Genomic DNA, 16,998 nt, shown 5'->3' with positions numbered 1-16,998 from the left:
GAATATGATTATTCCTCGTCACCATTGTATAGTTTCCCTCAGAGGCCTTGTTGAACACAAATCAGCTAACCAAGGGGGATTGGTTAGGCAGGTCTATGAATGTTCAGGACTAATCTTTAATGGATTATATCAGAAAAGAAATAGATGTATGCAATAATCATTATTCATGTTATGGATAAATAAACAGAATCAGCATTTATTTCTACCTGTAAACTTCGTATTTTGTTCATGATTTTTTTTTTCCTGATTTAATATGCTAGCCTCAGATATCGTCGAGCCAAATTAATCGGGGCAAATGTAGTGTTTTCCATAGTGGTAGCTTGTGGTGTAGGGGTGCTTAATTAAAAATCTGGATTATGAATTATATGTATTGAAATTGCAAAATCACAACAGTCTTTGAACCTAGACATGTCTTTAATTGGGCTCTTTCTGCACACTAAAACTGGAACGTTCACATTTAATACAAGGTGGGCCTTAATGCTGGAACCAGTGCATTTCAAAAGATCCAACTTTTACTTGATGGCTAAAGGTTTGGGCCACACTTTTCACAGTAGTTGCGTGTGGTTTCAGACAAATTAACATTTTCCACAGAATCCGTAGTTGAGTGTGCTAGTCTGCTAACGACCAAAACAGTCACAAGGAATTTTTGGATGCATCACTGTCAGGAAATACACTTTTTCCCGAGATCCCAATGGTTGCCAGTCACCAATTAGTTGGTGGGTCTTGTACAGGATAACTCTTACATCACGACCAAAGCTATGTTGCAAATCCCGTCTGTGATGAAGATGCAAACGACTTCCTGTAAACCACTTAACTCAGGAACAGCATTGTTCGTTCACTTTTATATGTTTATTATACATTATTGCATGAAATTATACAGAATCAGAATGGATCTACTTTTTTTCCTTCTTCGCTTCAGTAGTACAAGAGGATTGACTGAAGAAGTATGCTCCCTGTGGAGCAGACTTTACTTTTGTGATTTCCAGCAGCGTCTGTACATGTGGGTTATTGTTTGCACCTGTGCTTTGGGTGGTTGGTGGTCCTTGTGCAACTACATGACAGCTTAGAGGTTAGAATTCTTATGTACGTTACATATATTCATATTGTGTGACTTCAGAGGATCAAAGAGTTCAAGGAAACTTCTGAAGAGAAATAAATTAGTCAATGAAATGTGAAGATGAAAAGCATATTTCATGAATTCTGGGAATGTGAGTGTAAACCTTATAAGCTGGCATGATATCGGAGTCTGCGGGAAAGACGGCCTGTCTTAAAGTTGCAAAAAAAAGGTTGTTATACAAGGATTTAATTAACAGGCTTTCCACTCTTAATCTTTGACCTTAAGTCTAAGTCACATTTACAGACAAAAGCAGGGAAGAAAAACTTTGTGCGAGTGATTTCTCCAAAAGGTTCTGGGAGTGAGGTGCTCCTATTAAGGAGACTGCAATTGTTGGTTATAGAGCCCCCCTCCCCCTATTAGTAAAGCCATAAAAAATCTGTTTACTAGTCTTATCATCTTTAAAAAAGGCTGGCTGGTGTGAACTCTTCCTCAATCATTGCTCAAAACTTTTAGACGACCTTAAAAGAGGTATGAAGCTGGCAAAGGCTACAAAAGCAAGACTTGGCTGTACATCAGTCCATGGGTAGGCAAACTGCCCACAAATGGAGCAAAGTTCAGGACACCAAAAACACAACATGCAGTCCTGGCAGATTGGAAAGAACCCAGCGTTTGGAGTAAAATGTTTGCAGAAATCCCTACACTTAGCTTTAGTCTTTGTTCATGAAAAAACACGTAATGTGAAGAGACAAAAGCTGAGCTTTTGCCTGACACTGAAAAGGTACTGCACCAAAACATCATCCCCACCGTGAAGTGTGGTGGAAGTAGCATTGTGGCTTAGAGTTGATTTCCTCAAGGCCAGGGTCCTTGCAGTCATTGAGGGATATGGGAATTCAGAATTGTGTCAAAACATATAAGATTATAGGAGAATGAAGCTTCTGATCCTAAAGCACACAAGTGAACAAATATCAGAATGGCTGAAAAAGAGGAAAACTCTGGTTTTGGATGTATGTGAAGGTTCTCAGTCATCCAGTTCATCGTAGTCAAAGGAGCTTGCAAAGAAAAGCGTCTGGACTTCTTTAAGTTACTTGGAGACGTTTCACCTCTCATCCGAGAAGCTTCTTCAGTTCTAAGGTCAAATGGTGGAGAGTCCCAGATTTAAACCTAGTGGGAGTTTCCCCCCACAGAGGGACAAAAGGTCCCCCTGATGATCCTCTAATTGCCTGAGCCAAGGTGTGAAACTGGGTGTGGGTCCCAATCAGCCAGAGTTTCGGGTGTGTTCATTGTGAAACCTGGCCCCACCTTATCATGCGAATTCCTGAGGTCAAATGGCCCAGGATGTGAGTGGGCGTTAAGGCGTCTGGGGAGGGATCTCAAAACTGGATTATAGATGGCAGACAGTTGGCCATTCCTGGGCATTCCTCGCTGCACTCTACAGCATCTGGTTTTGGAATGATCAAATCAGAATTCTGACCTTTGAGATGGAGCTTGCTGTGTGATGAGAAGAAATATTGATGAACTGAGCTCTCTCTCATCTTGATGTGCAAGTCTTGGCAATAATCAGGTTGTGTTGTCTGTAAATGTGACTAAGATGAAGTTTAATCGTCTGACTTCAAAACTCACATGTTATTGGTATACTGTCTTATTCTTGCAACTGTGTATATGTTTCATCTGGTATCACAGTCTGTAGGGGCCATGTATGCAGGTCTTTCATTGAGGCCCCTGTGATAACACTCATCCTCGCCCCTCCTTTCCTTCTCCACTCCTCCTCATCACTACTTCTCCTCTTCTTCTCTTCCTCCCTCTGACCCCATTCATCCTGATCTTCCTTTATCACTCTTGCCCTTACGTCATCACGCCTCACCATCCATCTTGCTTGTACTCCCTTGTTCGCACTCCTTCACCCATCTCTCATTCCATCCTATCTTCCTTTTCGACCTCCTCTTCCTCTCCTATAGCTCTTAGCGTCTCTGTTCCAGGGTACATCCCCAGCTACCTGGAGAAGGACGAGCCATGTGTAGTGTGTGGGGACAAGGCGACTGGGTACCACTACCGCTGCATCACCTGTGAGGGCTGCAAGGTACATAACACCTCTGTTGTATCAACATGGTGCAGATATTAGTTTGTCATGTATTATACACTCTGACAGCTCTGGCAGGAGGTAGAGGTGGCTGATCCAGCTCTAAAATGACAGTTAACATCACCACAAAGGAACTTATAAATCTGAAAGCAGTTACTTCAATTCTTTGTTATCTATATATCACCAAGTCAGAACAACAGTCATCTCAAGGCAGTTTATATTGTAAGGTAAAGACTTAATATAATCGAAAGAAAACCTCAATAATCAGACAACCCCCTATGAGCAAGCACCTGGCAAGAGTGGGAAGGAAAAACTCTGTTTTAACAGGAAGAATCTTCAAGAAGGAATGGGTTCAGGGCAGAAAGACAGGACAAAAGACACACTGAGGAAGAAGATCTAATGACTAAACACAGAGTGCAAACTGTATAAACATGTGGAGAGTGAAAAGAGTGAATGAAAACAGTGTTTCATGGAAAGCCCACAGCGGCCTGGCCTGTTGGAGCATAAGTAAGCAAGATTCAGGCCATAGCGATAAGTTTTATCAAAAATGGAAGGTGTAAGCCTAATCTTAAAGGTAGCAAACTGTCTTGTAAACTGATTTCAAAGAGCTACAGGTAGCTGAATAGTTAAACGTGAAAAAGCTCAGTGTTCGAAACACATAAACGTGAAGTTGGGTGGGCTGCCCAGGTATCATTTGTGCTGTATTTTAGTACTTTTGCAGACAGTGAACAGTGTGATTTGTAACTTCTTTCACTGCTAACGAGCTAGCCCCAGCCCGTCATGTCTTCTGTTGTCCTACCAGCAACTGACTTGTTCACTGTTATGATGACATTCAGCTGTTTCTCCAGGACGTCTCTTGTCTTGGACAGACTCCAACTCCAGCGCCATAGGCTCCCGCTGCCTCTGTAGGGTAAACATGAGAGTCTGCATAAACCAAAATCATGTGTCCCTACGCCAAGCTAATTGAAGCTGCGGAGGAAAATAGTACAAAAGTCCGTCGGCTCCCTGACGAGGCAGCTACGATTACTCCTCCTGATTATGTTTCCTTTCACCTGCATGTGCCCCCACTCCCACCTCACTCTATACATAAAAATTGCACTTAGGAAACACTGAAGGATCAGTAAGAAAGAACCATTGTGAGCTCAATGTATTTTCGCAGCTAACTGAATTATTCTGATGAGGTTAGCTAGTTCCCTCAGGAGTCTTTTGTTCAATCCGGAGCCGAGCTGAAAGCTACCATCAAAATTCATTCTCCAACCTCAGATTTTAGTATGTTCAGGCTGTCTCATTCTTAATGCTTTGTATTAATCCACCTCAGTAATATCTTACACCATTTCTTTCACACGTACTGATGCAGAGCTGTGTTGTTGTGTAGATGAAGATGAGCTCATTCTGTGCAGCTACAATATGCATGTAGTTAGAGAGCTGAATAGATGCTCTGCAGTGGAGAGGAGCTTTTTCTCAGGATAGCATACAGCAGTTACATAGCTCCCAAACGCCCCTGCAGTGTTGCTATAATTTGAGTATTATGCAACCTTTGAACCATGTTAACAAGCATTCATGCAATTTCAGTAGCAATAGCCTCTTTGTTACTTTCTGATCACGCCACAATCCATCCTACACAATTTAGGTTGTTAACGATCCTCATGTGACTGAGCAGCATGACTGGTTTAAAAATATTCAGTTTTTACTATTTAAAGGAAATCACTTTAGTCTTTATTTAGTCTGTTTGGTACCACAGTTGCTGTACTCCCAGCATGAGTAAGAATGACGACTTTGTTTGGGACTGATTGCAGCCCAAGATGAAAACACATTTGGTGTCCTAATATACACAGTAGGTGAGTTTGACTGAAAATCTGTCACTACAGTTCACATCAGTGCTGTCAGACTGGTCTCAGTTCATAAAACCAATTAAAGTTGAGTTTGATGTGAAGTAGAATGGACCAGTAACACCACTGCCTCATAAGCTACGCCAAGTTTTCTTCTAATGTAAACAAGTGGTTTTTGAAAATGCTCATATTTATAAACCCTTTCCACATGAGCAGATGAGCAATCTGACACGTGTTTAGAAAAATAAGTGCAGTTTCACATTCACTCAAAGCAGCCGGCTCTTTGATAGTAAGAAGGCTGTAAAGCTGAGGAGTCACACACAGGAAATTAACAGTTCCACCTTAAATACTCTAAATGTTGTTTAAAAAAATGAGTTTCTCAGCACAAAACAAGAGTAAAAAGTCCCATCCCCCTGTGCACTGCAATTTTACAAAGCACAGCCAAACAGTGGAAAGATTGGTTCCTTCCATTCTGTGATCGGGCCTCATGTCTGACACGTCTGATAGCGTCTTTATTTGTCCCTTTGATTTGTGGGCTACAGAAAAACAGCCTTTTATGATGTTTATTCAGGGAAAAATCACTAAAGGAAGCATCAATCTCCTGTGTCAAATACAGTGATATGTGCCATACTGTACATTAGTGAGTTGCCAGCAGACTCCTTGATGGCTGGCACAGAGGTGCTGAGAACTGATCTATTATCTAAGGACTGGCAGCCTGGCAGCAGCCCCTCAAACTGGCTGCAGTTATTCTCAATATAACACACTCACAGGGAAGCAACATTTAAATTTAAATGTGTTTCCTCAGGCAGAAACACTTGTTTCGTATTCACTTAACTTTCAAATAACAGAGTAACACTTCCTACCTCGCTCCACTTTTGGTTCAAACCAGGTCTTTGTAAACCACGTCTGCTGTGTTATTCCAATCGAACCGTCTCGTGTAAAGCTTGCGAGAGATGTTCAGTCATGCCATCAGTTCATTACTTCACGATTTTTGGCAAACAGGATCTTGGCTCACAGTCACCAACATGCCTTGTGATGTGACTCATTTAATGAACTTGTTTTATTGTAATCAGAACACAAGAACATTTAATTGGTGGATTTAATTTTCACAACAGTTCAATTCATTTTTATTTATACAGCCCCAATAACAGCAACGGTCACCTTAAGACGCTTTATGCTGTAAGGTAGAAACTACAATAATACATACAGAGAAAAACCCAACAATCATATTGACTCCCTATGAGCAAGCACTTTGGTGAAAGTGGGAAGGAAAAACTCCCTTTTAACAGGAAGACACCTGTTCCCCTTTCCTTCTCCTCAGGGTTTTTTCCGCCGGACCATCCAGAAGAACCTCCATCCGTCCTACTCCTGTAAATATGAAGGTTGCTGCATCATCGACAAGATCACGCGCAACCAGTGCCAGCTGTGCCGCTTTAAGAAATGCATCTCTGTGGGCATGGCCATGGACTGTGAGTTTTTTTTTGTTTGTTTTTAAGCTCGTCATAGATTTTAGAGAAGAGGTAATGATTTTTAGTTCACCGAGGTTCATTTATTTAAAAAGCAGCCTTCTTACACAAAGGCAGATTGAAGGTGCTGTGCAGAGAAAGTAACTCACACTAGAAAGCACAACAGAAAAGTAAAACAAAAAAATTACAACTAGTAACTAGTAAAAATAAATATTTCACATAGAAATAAAAAGGTAAAATAGATGGTGTCTGGCAGTTACGGTGCTAGTTGATTGTAACTTCTCAGTTTTATCTGCTGTGTTGGACTTTTAGAGCCAGAAGTTACTCTATTTAGAAGAGAAGGTGATTAGTTGTTAATCTGATAATGCCTGCAAGTGTGCTTAGCTACGGGCATTCATCAAATGTACAAGTGCTGATAGCTGCTAACCAGTGCTGAGCAATAAAGTGATAAAAATACTAGAATTTTACTCATCAAAATCAAAATGTTCGCTGTGTTACCCCACAGAGAGTCAAATTGTTGCTCAGTTAATTCCACTAAAATGTTCCAAAAGACAGCAGGAGCACAAACAGGGTGAAGAGGTCCAGTTCAGAGGCTAGAGTTAGCTCCCTGATTTGTGACACCTGTCAAACCCCTGCACCAATCTCAGCATCCAGATGGATTGATTTAAAAAGAAGAAGAAAGAAATCATGCACTGTGTCATTTTTATGTAAAGTGAAGCTATGCATTAGTTTTTGCTACTTTTGTGTTGGCTTTATCTTTTTCGGCCCACGTGAGCAGTGCACATTGTTACAGTGTTTGGCAGTAGCTGTGCCTGAAGCTGTGCTGGTATACTCTTCAAAGCATCTATAAAAATCCTTCATAAAACAAGCTAACGGAGCTTTGATTAGCATGAGCTAAGCTAGCTATCGGCATCTAGCGTTGTTCGCATACAACTACAACAATCAGTCATCCTTATCCTCAAGCACAGAGAGGGAAATATTCATCACAAACAAAACAGAACGATGGATCCACAGCCCCATTCAAAGTAAGTGAGAGGCAAGAGCATCGAAGCGTGAAACCCGTGCATGCGTGGGTAGCCTGAGCCTTTTGTTCTCACATAAAAACTTTGTACTGGACTCTAATTTGAGATGAACAGTACACCCTTTCAAAATTTGCAAAAACATGTTACTGGGTGTTCACACAGATTTCTGCACAACGTTGCAGTCTAACTAGTTAGAGTGATGAATAATGGGGAACTCTCACATGCTCATCAGCATCTTTGCAAGTGCATCTGCTTGTGTGGATGTTTCCCAGGATGTTTAAAAAAACCCTCGCACACACATTCAGAATATTTGTAGCATATTTACTTCTTTATGTTTGTTTTAGTATTTGCTTTAGCAGCATTAGTGCTTTAAATTTGTAAGCCATTTACTGCAGTGGATTAGCAGAGGAGGAGACTTCAGTCACGTCTGATAAACACACTCAGTGTCACCAGATCTCCTTGCAAGCACGAGGATGGCAGTGTACACAAAAGTAGGTGCTTTTATTAGCACTGAGTGCGTAACCAGGATATCATCTGTGCAACCTTGTATGCAAGCTGTTTGTGCCTTTATACAGCAGCGTATATAGGATTTTACTACAAAGTGTTATGCAACAGAAGTAACATCTATTTGTGATTATTCTCCGCTTCTGTTGTCATGTTTGGAACACGTTTGCTAAAACTGATTTAGCCCGTGTCCTTACAGGAAGGGATTGATTATTACTGACACTGAATGTGCACGGAGTACTCATGTTGGAAGAGAGCTGTGATTATAGGCACTCGGTGAAAGAGTCATCCAGGCATAGTGCATAATTAGCCTATTATCAAAGTCCTTTCAGTGTAAAACCTACGATCAACAGCTACTGCATTGGAAAGGTTTCCAGCTCAGCTGTAGACAAACATATCAGAGCTCCTCGGTCCAATAATGCATGTTCACTGTGCCTATTTTTGACTAAACTGGCAGGCTTTCATCTCCCACAGAAAAAAGAACAATTCCATGTTACTGTGTCCTTCCTGCCCCTGTCTGATAGTGGTGTTGGATGACTCAAAGCGCGTGGCCAAGCGCCGTCTGATCGAGGAGAATCGCGAGAAGAGGAAGAAAGAGGAAATGATGCGGATGCTACAGACGAGGCCAGAGCCAGACACAGCAGAGTGGGAGCTGATCAGGATGGTGACCGAAGCCCACCGGCACACCAACGCCCAGGGCTCCAGCTGGAAACAGAAGCGCAAATTCCTGGTAGGCTTTTAGTTGAGTGGACATCGCCTTTAGGCTGAGCACTGTTGCATAAACTAGAATAGAAATCTTTTCACATGAAAGTCAATAGCAGTGTCATGTTCAGTTCAGAGAACTGAACATGACACTGCTGTAAAAAGTGATGTAAAGCTTTGCAGAGTTTTACATCACGCTGTTCGTCTGTGTCAGCCGTGGCTGTGGCGCACAGCCCGTGGAGGAAACCGAGGTGCCGTTTGCACCTTAATTGCCAACAATCGCTCTTTTGCGTCATGCAAAAATGTATTTGTTACACACAGATCTATTCAATGTGACCGAGAAGGATCCCGTGCAGGAAAAAAACTTCCAAACGGTCCAATAATGACTGCCTGCACACCCAAGGTGCTTTAGAGATAACAAATATGAAGATTATAGAAAGCAAAAATGTAAATTATACAGCAACAGAGATGGAAAAAGTATAAAGCATCATCTTAGATTATGAAAACGCAGCAGAAAGTGCAAAAAAAATTACATAACACAGATCTGGGCATTTGAATCGGGCTGCTGTTTGGTCCTCGCAACAGCTCCTTCCTTCTTTCATGTAGCTCGTTACTCCAGAATTCAACAGCGCCTTGAAAGTCAGTTCCACTTCAGATATCAAACATCAACATAAAAGAAGGCGACTTCTTTTCATTTCAAAAGAAGCCGTTTTGAGAGCTCTCCTTTTCATCATGGCCAGCTTGCTCTGTGGCGTCCCATGTGATCAGTGTAACGTGCAGGCGCACGTGCTTTAAACCTCCCATGGTTACCTTGACGCAAAGGTCAGATGTTTGTTACCAGGCAACAGTTCCATGAAGGTAAAGACGGCTTTAAAGTTTTTAACAGTCTTCAGGTTACAGTTCGATTCAGCTCACTTTTATTTATGTAGCGTTCGCCAGCAACTGGAAATAATTTCTTAGGCATTGTGCTCATATTACAAAAGAGCGAACATTCATGTGCTTAAACTAAAACAATGCAACGACTGTGATGTGATTTGCATCTTGCACACACCGCTGAACAGTTGGCATCAAAGACCAGAAATAAACATGCAGTTTTAAATATTTGTTTCCGTTTTGTAACATCATAACGTAACATTGTATATGCTGCATTTACATTTATATTACATCGTGTTCTTCTAAAGCTGTAATCTCCTGAACCGACTCCATTTTTCCTTGAGCTTCTTTGATACGCCTCCTCTGCAAAGAGAATCAACCCACAGGCCGGGCGTTAAGCGTCTCATTCAGCAGATATTTCTTGTGGTATTTAATAGTTGAACAATGTCTCCTTTCTAGCCCGATGATATTGGCCAGGGTCCTATGGTGCCCACTTCAGACGGAGATAAGGTGGATCTGGAAGTCTTCAGCGAGTTCACCAAGATAATGACCCCTGCCATCACTCGCGTCGTCGACTTTGCCAAGAAACTGCCCATGTTTTCAGAGGTATGTGGTATGCGTGGGGCTTTACATCACTCTTTGTTTTGTATTTATCTTCAGTCTTTGATTCTGCTCGCACATCACGTCAGTTTTCCAACTTTCCGATCACTCTCGCCTTTTATTCAGTGATAACTTCACAAGTCAGGATCCTCTGCCTTGGATGCTGTGTGTGTGCTCCAGACAGACTCTGACTTTTCCTCACATCCCGCTTACACAGGACTAGATTTATAGTACAATAAAACAAATCTGCTTTTTATGTGGATATCTTTAATATGAAACATTAGCTGTAAGATGGATTTCGTCTGCTATCAGTTTGCAGCTGAACAGGATTAAGTTAGCATGCAATCTGTTCGTGATGACAGAGTTGGGATAATCGCAAAACTGTTGCTGTTTATATACACAAAAGTTTCAATTACACAAAATTTCACATTAGTGGCGTACATTCCAGTCCAGACAGAACCTCATCAAAGAAAAAAATCAGATATTTCTCTTTAAATTGTGACATATTTGCTGCAAGACTGCAATTTAACAGTAAATCACATAGACTCTTATCAGTATTGCTTTTATGTAGGAATATAAGTAGAATACAACCAGCTGAGTCAAATCTCTTATTGAAAAGAGATGCAGACGAGTTGCAGTCATCAGCACAGCCTGCCTCCGATTGACTGCAACGTGTTTGCGTTTGTTTGCCGACAGGTCGCTTCCCACCAGGCAACCTGTGCCATCAAACTGTTGCCTGCCATCAAAATCATTTTACCGTGAAGGTCATGTTCTCGTGCAGCTCTGGACTGCTTCCACTTCTGCTGCTATTTCTAGATCACTGCCTGGAAGTCCCGTTCTGTCCCTTGCAGTTGTGCCTTTGCATTATATGCTGGATCTCCTCCAATGTGTCACAATGGCAACTCTTCAACTTAACTTTCCTTCAGCTGGCCCAGTGTGTTGCCTTCTGGCTTGGATATCATGAACTTATGGGTGACCCCAGCTGTCATCAACAGAAATTACTCTTAACATGAAAGTCGCGTAACAAGATCAGTTAACAGTACAGATTAAAGAACCTCAGTGAATAATGTGCAACATTTAACTGAAGAGGCTTCTAAAAATCTGCGATAGTATTGTTTAAGTTTATGCTGCATTCAGTAAGAGACAAGTTTTAAGAGAAACATCAGCAGCAGTCTGATTTCTTACTCTGTGCCCCAGGAAAGGTTTCCAAACCCCCATTTCAGTCTTTTATATCTTTTCCCAAAATGTCAGCTCACACAGTACCTAAATATAGCCCGTCTACTTCAAAGACAAGAACAATTCAATCCAGCGGCTTTAAAAATGTGTCGCTCTCTCGAGCTTCCACTTTTACTGAAATTAACACTGTGAGTTTCTTTATTGTCACTTCTTTAAATTCTGATTTCCACTTTGAATTTAGACGGCTATAAATGATTTAACATTGTTATCTAAACTACACGTGCGCATACTCTGGTTTCACTGTAACGTTTAAAGGCAGACTGTGAGCGTAGCTCTCCGTTAAAACACTAACAAGCTCGTTAACCTAAGCTGGGTCTTTTGATTGGGAACTTCCTCCATCTGAAGCTTTTGTCCTGCTGCGTGTCAGCTGGGATTACACTGACTAATCCACCCCACACCCCCACCGCTGTCTCCCTCTCTCTCTGTATTAAGTGGTGACTCACCACTTACTGATATTGCTTTGCTCTCTGTGCAAACGATCTGTGAGCAAGTGCCATCGCATGTCTTCCCACCTAACTGAGTGCACTCATCATGTATATTGTAGGGGCTTCCTGGTTACATAAAGCCTGGCAAAGGACTTGTTGTGACTAGAATATTATAACCCTTCCCCTCTTATAATGGGGTGGAGGAAAAGCAGTCCTAATCCATTTCACTGTGTGTTTCTGTTTGTTATTGTGAAAGAGTCGGGACACTGTGTCAATGTAAATAAAAACTGAAAAGATCATTGCAGTTGGTGTAACTTTATTTTTGTAACAAATTGCTTAATATTTGCTAGCTAGCTTTTAGTTACTATTATATCATCAATGTCTCAATAGTTTAGAAAACAAACACAACTGACAGACTTTTCTAATTGAAGTTCAGCATTGTCTCATTTCCTGACAAGCTCAAATCTTGTTTCCCAGCTGCCTTGTGAGGACCAGATCATCCTGCTGAAAGGCTGCTGCATGGAGATCATGTCACTGCGTGCTGCTGTTCGCTACGATCCCGACAGCGAGACTCTTACTCTAAACGGCGAGATGGCTGTGAAACGCGAGCAGCTGAAGAACGGCGGGCTGGGCGTGGTGTCGGACGCCATCTTTGATCTGGGCAAGAGTCTAGCACAATTTAATCTGGATGACTCGGAGGTGGCGCTGATGCAGGCGGTGCTGCTCATGAGCTCAGGTGAAAAACGAATATTGTTACCATCGTCTAAAATCTGTTTAAGAGAAAAGATGTGATGTTTGTCATTCGACACTGGTTTTGTTAGATTTCAGGTTGCATTCCCACCACAATCTTTACACTGAAAATATATTCATATATGAACCAACAAGTGAGGATTTTTTTATCTTTTGTGGTCTTATGAAAGAACACAATTTCTTTTCCCCTGAAACATGTTTCAAAACAAAACAACAATGATTTTTTTCACATTAATGCGACACTATGTTGGAAACTAAGTCACTGTTGCTACATCACACAATGAAATTGCTCCACTCACTGAGTACAAATCAGCCAATAATAGCAGGATTGATTTGTCTTCTCTTTTTTAATTTTATGGTTTGGTAGGTTTAAAAAAACATTAATAACATTACTTGATGTTAAATCTCAGGTGTGGTGGTTCTGACCGTCTACGAAGTCAACCTCAGGATTATAGTTGCTGTATGCTGTATGCTTCTGCATGCCATTTTGCAACCCCACTCCACCTGGCTCTTTTGTATTGCTTGTACAGTTTTAGTGTAAATTATTCAGTGCTTCAAATGTTCCACATTTTATCTTTTTTACAGATTAATTTTGCAAATTATTAAAAACAAAAAGCTAAAATATGTACATAAGTATTCACAGCCTTTGTTCAGTACTATATTTAAGCACATTTTGGGGCATTTTCTTCCATTTTCTTTTGCAGAGTGTCTCTAACTCCATCAGATTAAATGGGGAGCATCACTGCACAGCTATTTTCAGATCCCTCCACAGATCTTCAGTCAGCTTCAAGTCTGTACTCTGATTGGGCCACTCAAGGACATTCACATAGTAGTCCCAAAGCCCCCCTTTGTTATCTAAGCTATGTGCTCAGGGTCATTGTCCTGTTGAAAGTCTGAGGTTCAGAGACTCTGAAGCAGGTTATCATCGAGGATGTCTCTGTACATTGCTGCATTTATCTTTTTCTGCCTGCTGCCAAAAACATCCCAACAGCATGATGCTTCCACCACCATGCTTCACTGTGGGGATGCCATTGGTGATGAGCGGCGCCGGGTTTCCTCAAACACAATGCTTGGCGTTCAGGCCAAACAGTTCAATCTTTGTTTCATTAGACGAGAGCATTTTCTCGTTGTCTTGGAGGTGTCTTTTGTCAACCTCCAGGCGGGCTGTCATGTGCCTTTCACTGAGGAGTGGCTTCCATCTGGCCACTCTACCAAACAGGCCTTATTGATGGAGTGCTGCAGAAATGGTTGGCCTTCTGAAAGGTCCTCCTCTCTCCACAGAGCAATCCTGGAGCTCTGTGGTCACGCTGAACGACCATTGGGTTCTTGGTTATCTCTAAGGCCCTTCTACCCTGATCGCTCAGATTGGCCGGATGGCCAGCTCTAGGGAGAGTCCTGGTGGTTCCAATCTTTTTCTATTTATGGATGACGAGGCCACTTTGCTCATTGGGACTTTCAATGCTTCTGAAATTTTTCTGTACCCTTCCCTAAATCTGTGCCTCAATACGATCTTGTCTCAGATAATTCCTTGGACTTCATGGCTTGGTTTGTGATCTTTTCAGATCATGTTTAATCAACTGACTTTACCACAGGTGGACTCCAATCAAGTTGTAGAAATATCTAACAGATGATCAGGGAAAACAGGGTGTACATAACATGGCAAAATGTGGAACAAGTAACAGGAATACTTACTTTCTGCATGCACTGTAAATAATGGAGTTGACTGCCTGTTATTTTCTGTGGTGGGTCTTGCTGCTGCTTCTCCTTTAGTCTCTCTATATAATTACATAGAAGGGCAGAGTGCCCTCCTGACAGAAATCACATTTTCAATTGTTTTCAGTCATTAAACGGGAGATAGCTGGAAAGAATAGCAGACTTCTGTTCTTCCACTCTGTACAGAGCTTTCTGACAACATTCTTTTGTGTCCCAGAACGATGGCAATTAGGCAACTTTGCAGTTTCCAGTGCGTTCATGGTCAGTCCTTACACTGGTGCAGGTGGAGCTTGCTCATTGCCATTTAAAGATATTTGTAAGGAAGTTATTTGCTTCCCATTTTTCAATCATTTGTAGTGGAAAAAACCCCACCATGGGACTGGCCCTGTAGTTTTAGTTCTGCTCTAATGCTAAAAGTCTACCATGGTACCTACAGTTTGACGGACTTTAACCACAGACATAAAGCTGATCACACCGGCTTTATTTGCACACTGATGGAAAAGGGAAGAACACATTAACTAAATTCCCACACTCCCTAAACAACCTGAATGGGAATAATCTTGTCTAATCTGCTTTTAATCCTATCACCACACAGCCCTAATTCCTAGACAGTCACTGTCTCTGAAGCTGGGCCACAAAGCCCCACTTGAGGTGGATTTCTTCAAAGTGTGAAGTAAAAGACACCCAGATGCAACCTTAACAGTGTTGGGGAGTAACGGAATACATGTACCGCCGTTACGTATTTAAAATACAAAATATGAGTAACTGTATTCCGTTACAGTTACCGTTTAAAAAGGTGGTATTCAGAATACAGTTACTTTGTTGAAATAAATGGATTACACTGCGGTACTTTCCTGTTTCATTTGTCGCGGGTCAGGACTGTTTGGGTTTTGTTTGACAGCTACGTTCTGTTGTTCCAGGCGGCAGCGTTACGGTTGCCATGGTTACAGGGCGACGCTCTCTCTCTCTCTGCGACTGTGTGTTTCCTGGGTGAGAGAGCGCCTTTTCGTTGTTGTTGTTGTTGTGCTAAGCTAACAGGCAGAATGCTACAAGCATAGCTCTAAAGAATGTAGCATCATGGGCAGTGTAGTCCGTGTTGCAGGGAGAATGGACTGCCATACACGTTATGGGTCTGTGAGCGCGAGGAGGGAGAAAAAGGGGAGTGGAAAGGTACGAGTTGTCATCGAGGAAAAACGGGAGCTGGAAGCATGTAAATATAATAATAACCACTGCAGCCAAGAAGAGTGCCTGACGAGCCCAGTTGTAAGTAAGCTATTAAGACTCGACTGTACACGGTGTTCGTGTTTTCCTCCGAAAACAATAAGTTCCGTTGGAGCAGCCTTTCAACGCCTCTCTCTGTCTCTTGCTAGCAGAGTTAACCCACACAACAAAGTAAAGCTATTTTTCGGCTACGAGCCGACAGGGACCCCGCCGTATTAGTCAGAGGTCCCTTTACTACAGTTCGGAGTCGCGGACCTTCAGTAATAGTAATAAATCACACAGCAATAGTACATTCACGTTGTTGTAAACAGCATGATAATATATTAAGTTATCCAAAGTATTCAGAATATGTTACTGTCATTGAGTAACGTAACAGAATACGTTACAGAATACATTTTGGGGCATGTATTCTGTATTCTGTAATAGAATACATTTTAAAAGTAACCTTCCCAACCCTGAACCTTAACATTGATTATATTAGATGCTTATTCACAAAACCATCTGCTATAAAATAAAATGCAATAATAGTTTCTCATAAATCTCTAATTCTCTGTTTCATAGTTGAAATGATGTAACTAGTGTGCAGTGATACACTCAGACGATGGACAGAATAATATCTGAACAACACTACAAGGGAGGGACAGACAGTATCGGCATGATTGATAGTTGGAAAGCAAAGCACTGTGCATCACTGCAGATCAGAAGAGCAGATCCTGCAGGTCATTCAAGGTCCTGGAATCTCTCCAAGACCTAGGATGACCTAAGGCAGCTTATTTATGGACATGCTGCTGCTGGAATTCTGTCAGGGTGTGTTTGCTTCTGTGTACATTTGAGATATTTTTAGGGGTAAAGATACTGAACACAGCAGCTTTTTTCCAAATTGTGAATATTGGGCTTTTTTCCCTTGTAGCTGATGGGTGCTAATTCTCTGGTTGCAAACACGCAGTTCCAGTGTTTGAACTGCCACACTTTTGCCACTTTCAGTTAGGTTTGTCGACTATCAAAATCGTTGACAACTACTTTAATAGTTGATGCGTCGTTTGAAGCTTTGCAAGATCCTGAAAGACGCAGGAATAAGTAGTAGGATTTAAGAGTTTTATAACAGACTGAAACAGAAGATGGCAGGAATGCGTGTCCGGTATTGTAGCTGTGCTACAATAGGGGCCGCATCCTTCGGAGGCCGTATTTGTAGGCCGATTACGTCACAGTGGTGTGGCGAAGGATGTCCAAATTCAAAGACTCCTCCAAATGTGGCCGACAAATGTGTCCTCCTTATCCCCAGAATGGAAAGATTGGTTGGGTGTATTCTTCGTGGCCCAACCTATCCCAGAATTCATAGCACGGCCCAGCTAATTCCAGCTGGCAACAATGGTAGCAGCTATTTATTTTAATAATACTCTGATTACTCTTTCTGGGTCACAAAATAAACTTTTAAGATATTTTCAGGCGAGAATGTAGCTGTGTAAACTCCAAATATCTGCTCTGCTTATCAAGACATCATATACTTGCAAAAGTGTTCCAAC

The 16,998-nt window shown here is 41.7% G+C and overlaps 1 protein-coding gene across 8 annotated transcripts in view; it reads left to right on the top strand.

Moving 5' to 3' along the window:
- Positions 1-15,039, top strand: part of LOC102296139 (thyroid hormone receptor alpha) — a 121,867-nt gene extending 106,828 nt beyond the window's left edge. For 6 of the 8 annotated variants that reach the window (XM_014340302.2, XM_014340301.2, XM_005942982.3 and 3 more), the window contains 5 exons: positions 3,013-3,134; positions 6,285-6,432; positions 8,480-8,685; positions 9,990-10,136; positions 12,269-15,038. In XM_014340302.2, coding sequence (XP_014195788.2) covers positions 3,013-3,134; positions 6,285-6,432; positions 8,480-8,685; positions 9,990-10,136; positions 12,269-12,583 — 938 coding nt within the window. In that variant the 3' untranslated portion in view covers positions 12,584-15,038. Of the gene's footprint in view, positions 1-3,012; positions 3,135-6,284; positions 6,433-8,479; positions 8,686-9,989; positions 10,137-12,268 lie in introns of all 8 variants that reach the window. The other 2 variants (XM_014340304.2, XM_005942983.3) reach the window with 2 other exon arrangements.
- The last annotated feature ends 1,959 nt before the right edge of the window (positions 15,040-16,998 follow it).

This window comes from Haplochromis burtoni, unplaced genomic scaffold, assembly GCF_018398535.1.
Source record: "Haplochromis burtoni strain Fernald_Lab_line unplaced genomic scaffold, NCSU_Asbu1 Contig_349, whole genome shotgun sequence".
Taxonomy (NCBI): domain Eukaryota; kingdom Metazoa; phylum Chordata; class Actinopteri; order Cichliformes; family Cichlidae; genus Haplochromis; species Haplochromis burtoni.
This window is presented reverse-complemented; position numbering and strand designations above follow the sequence as displayed.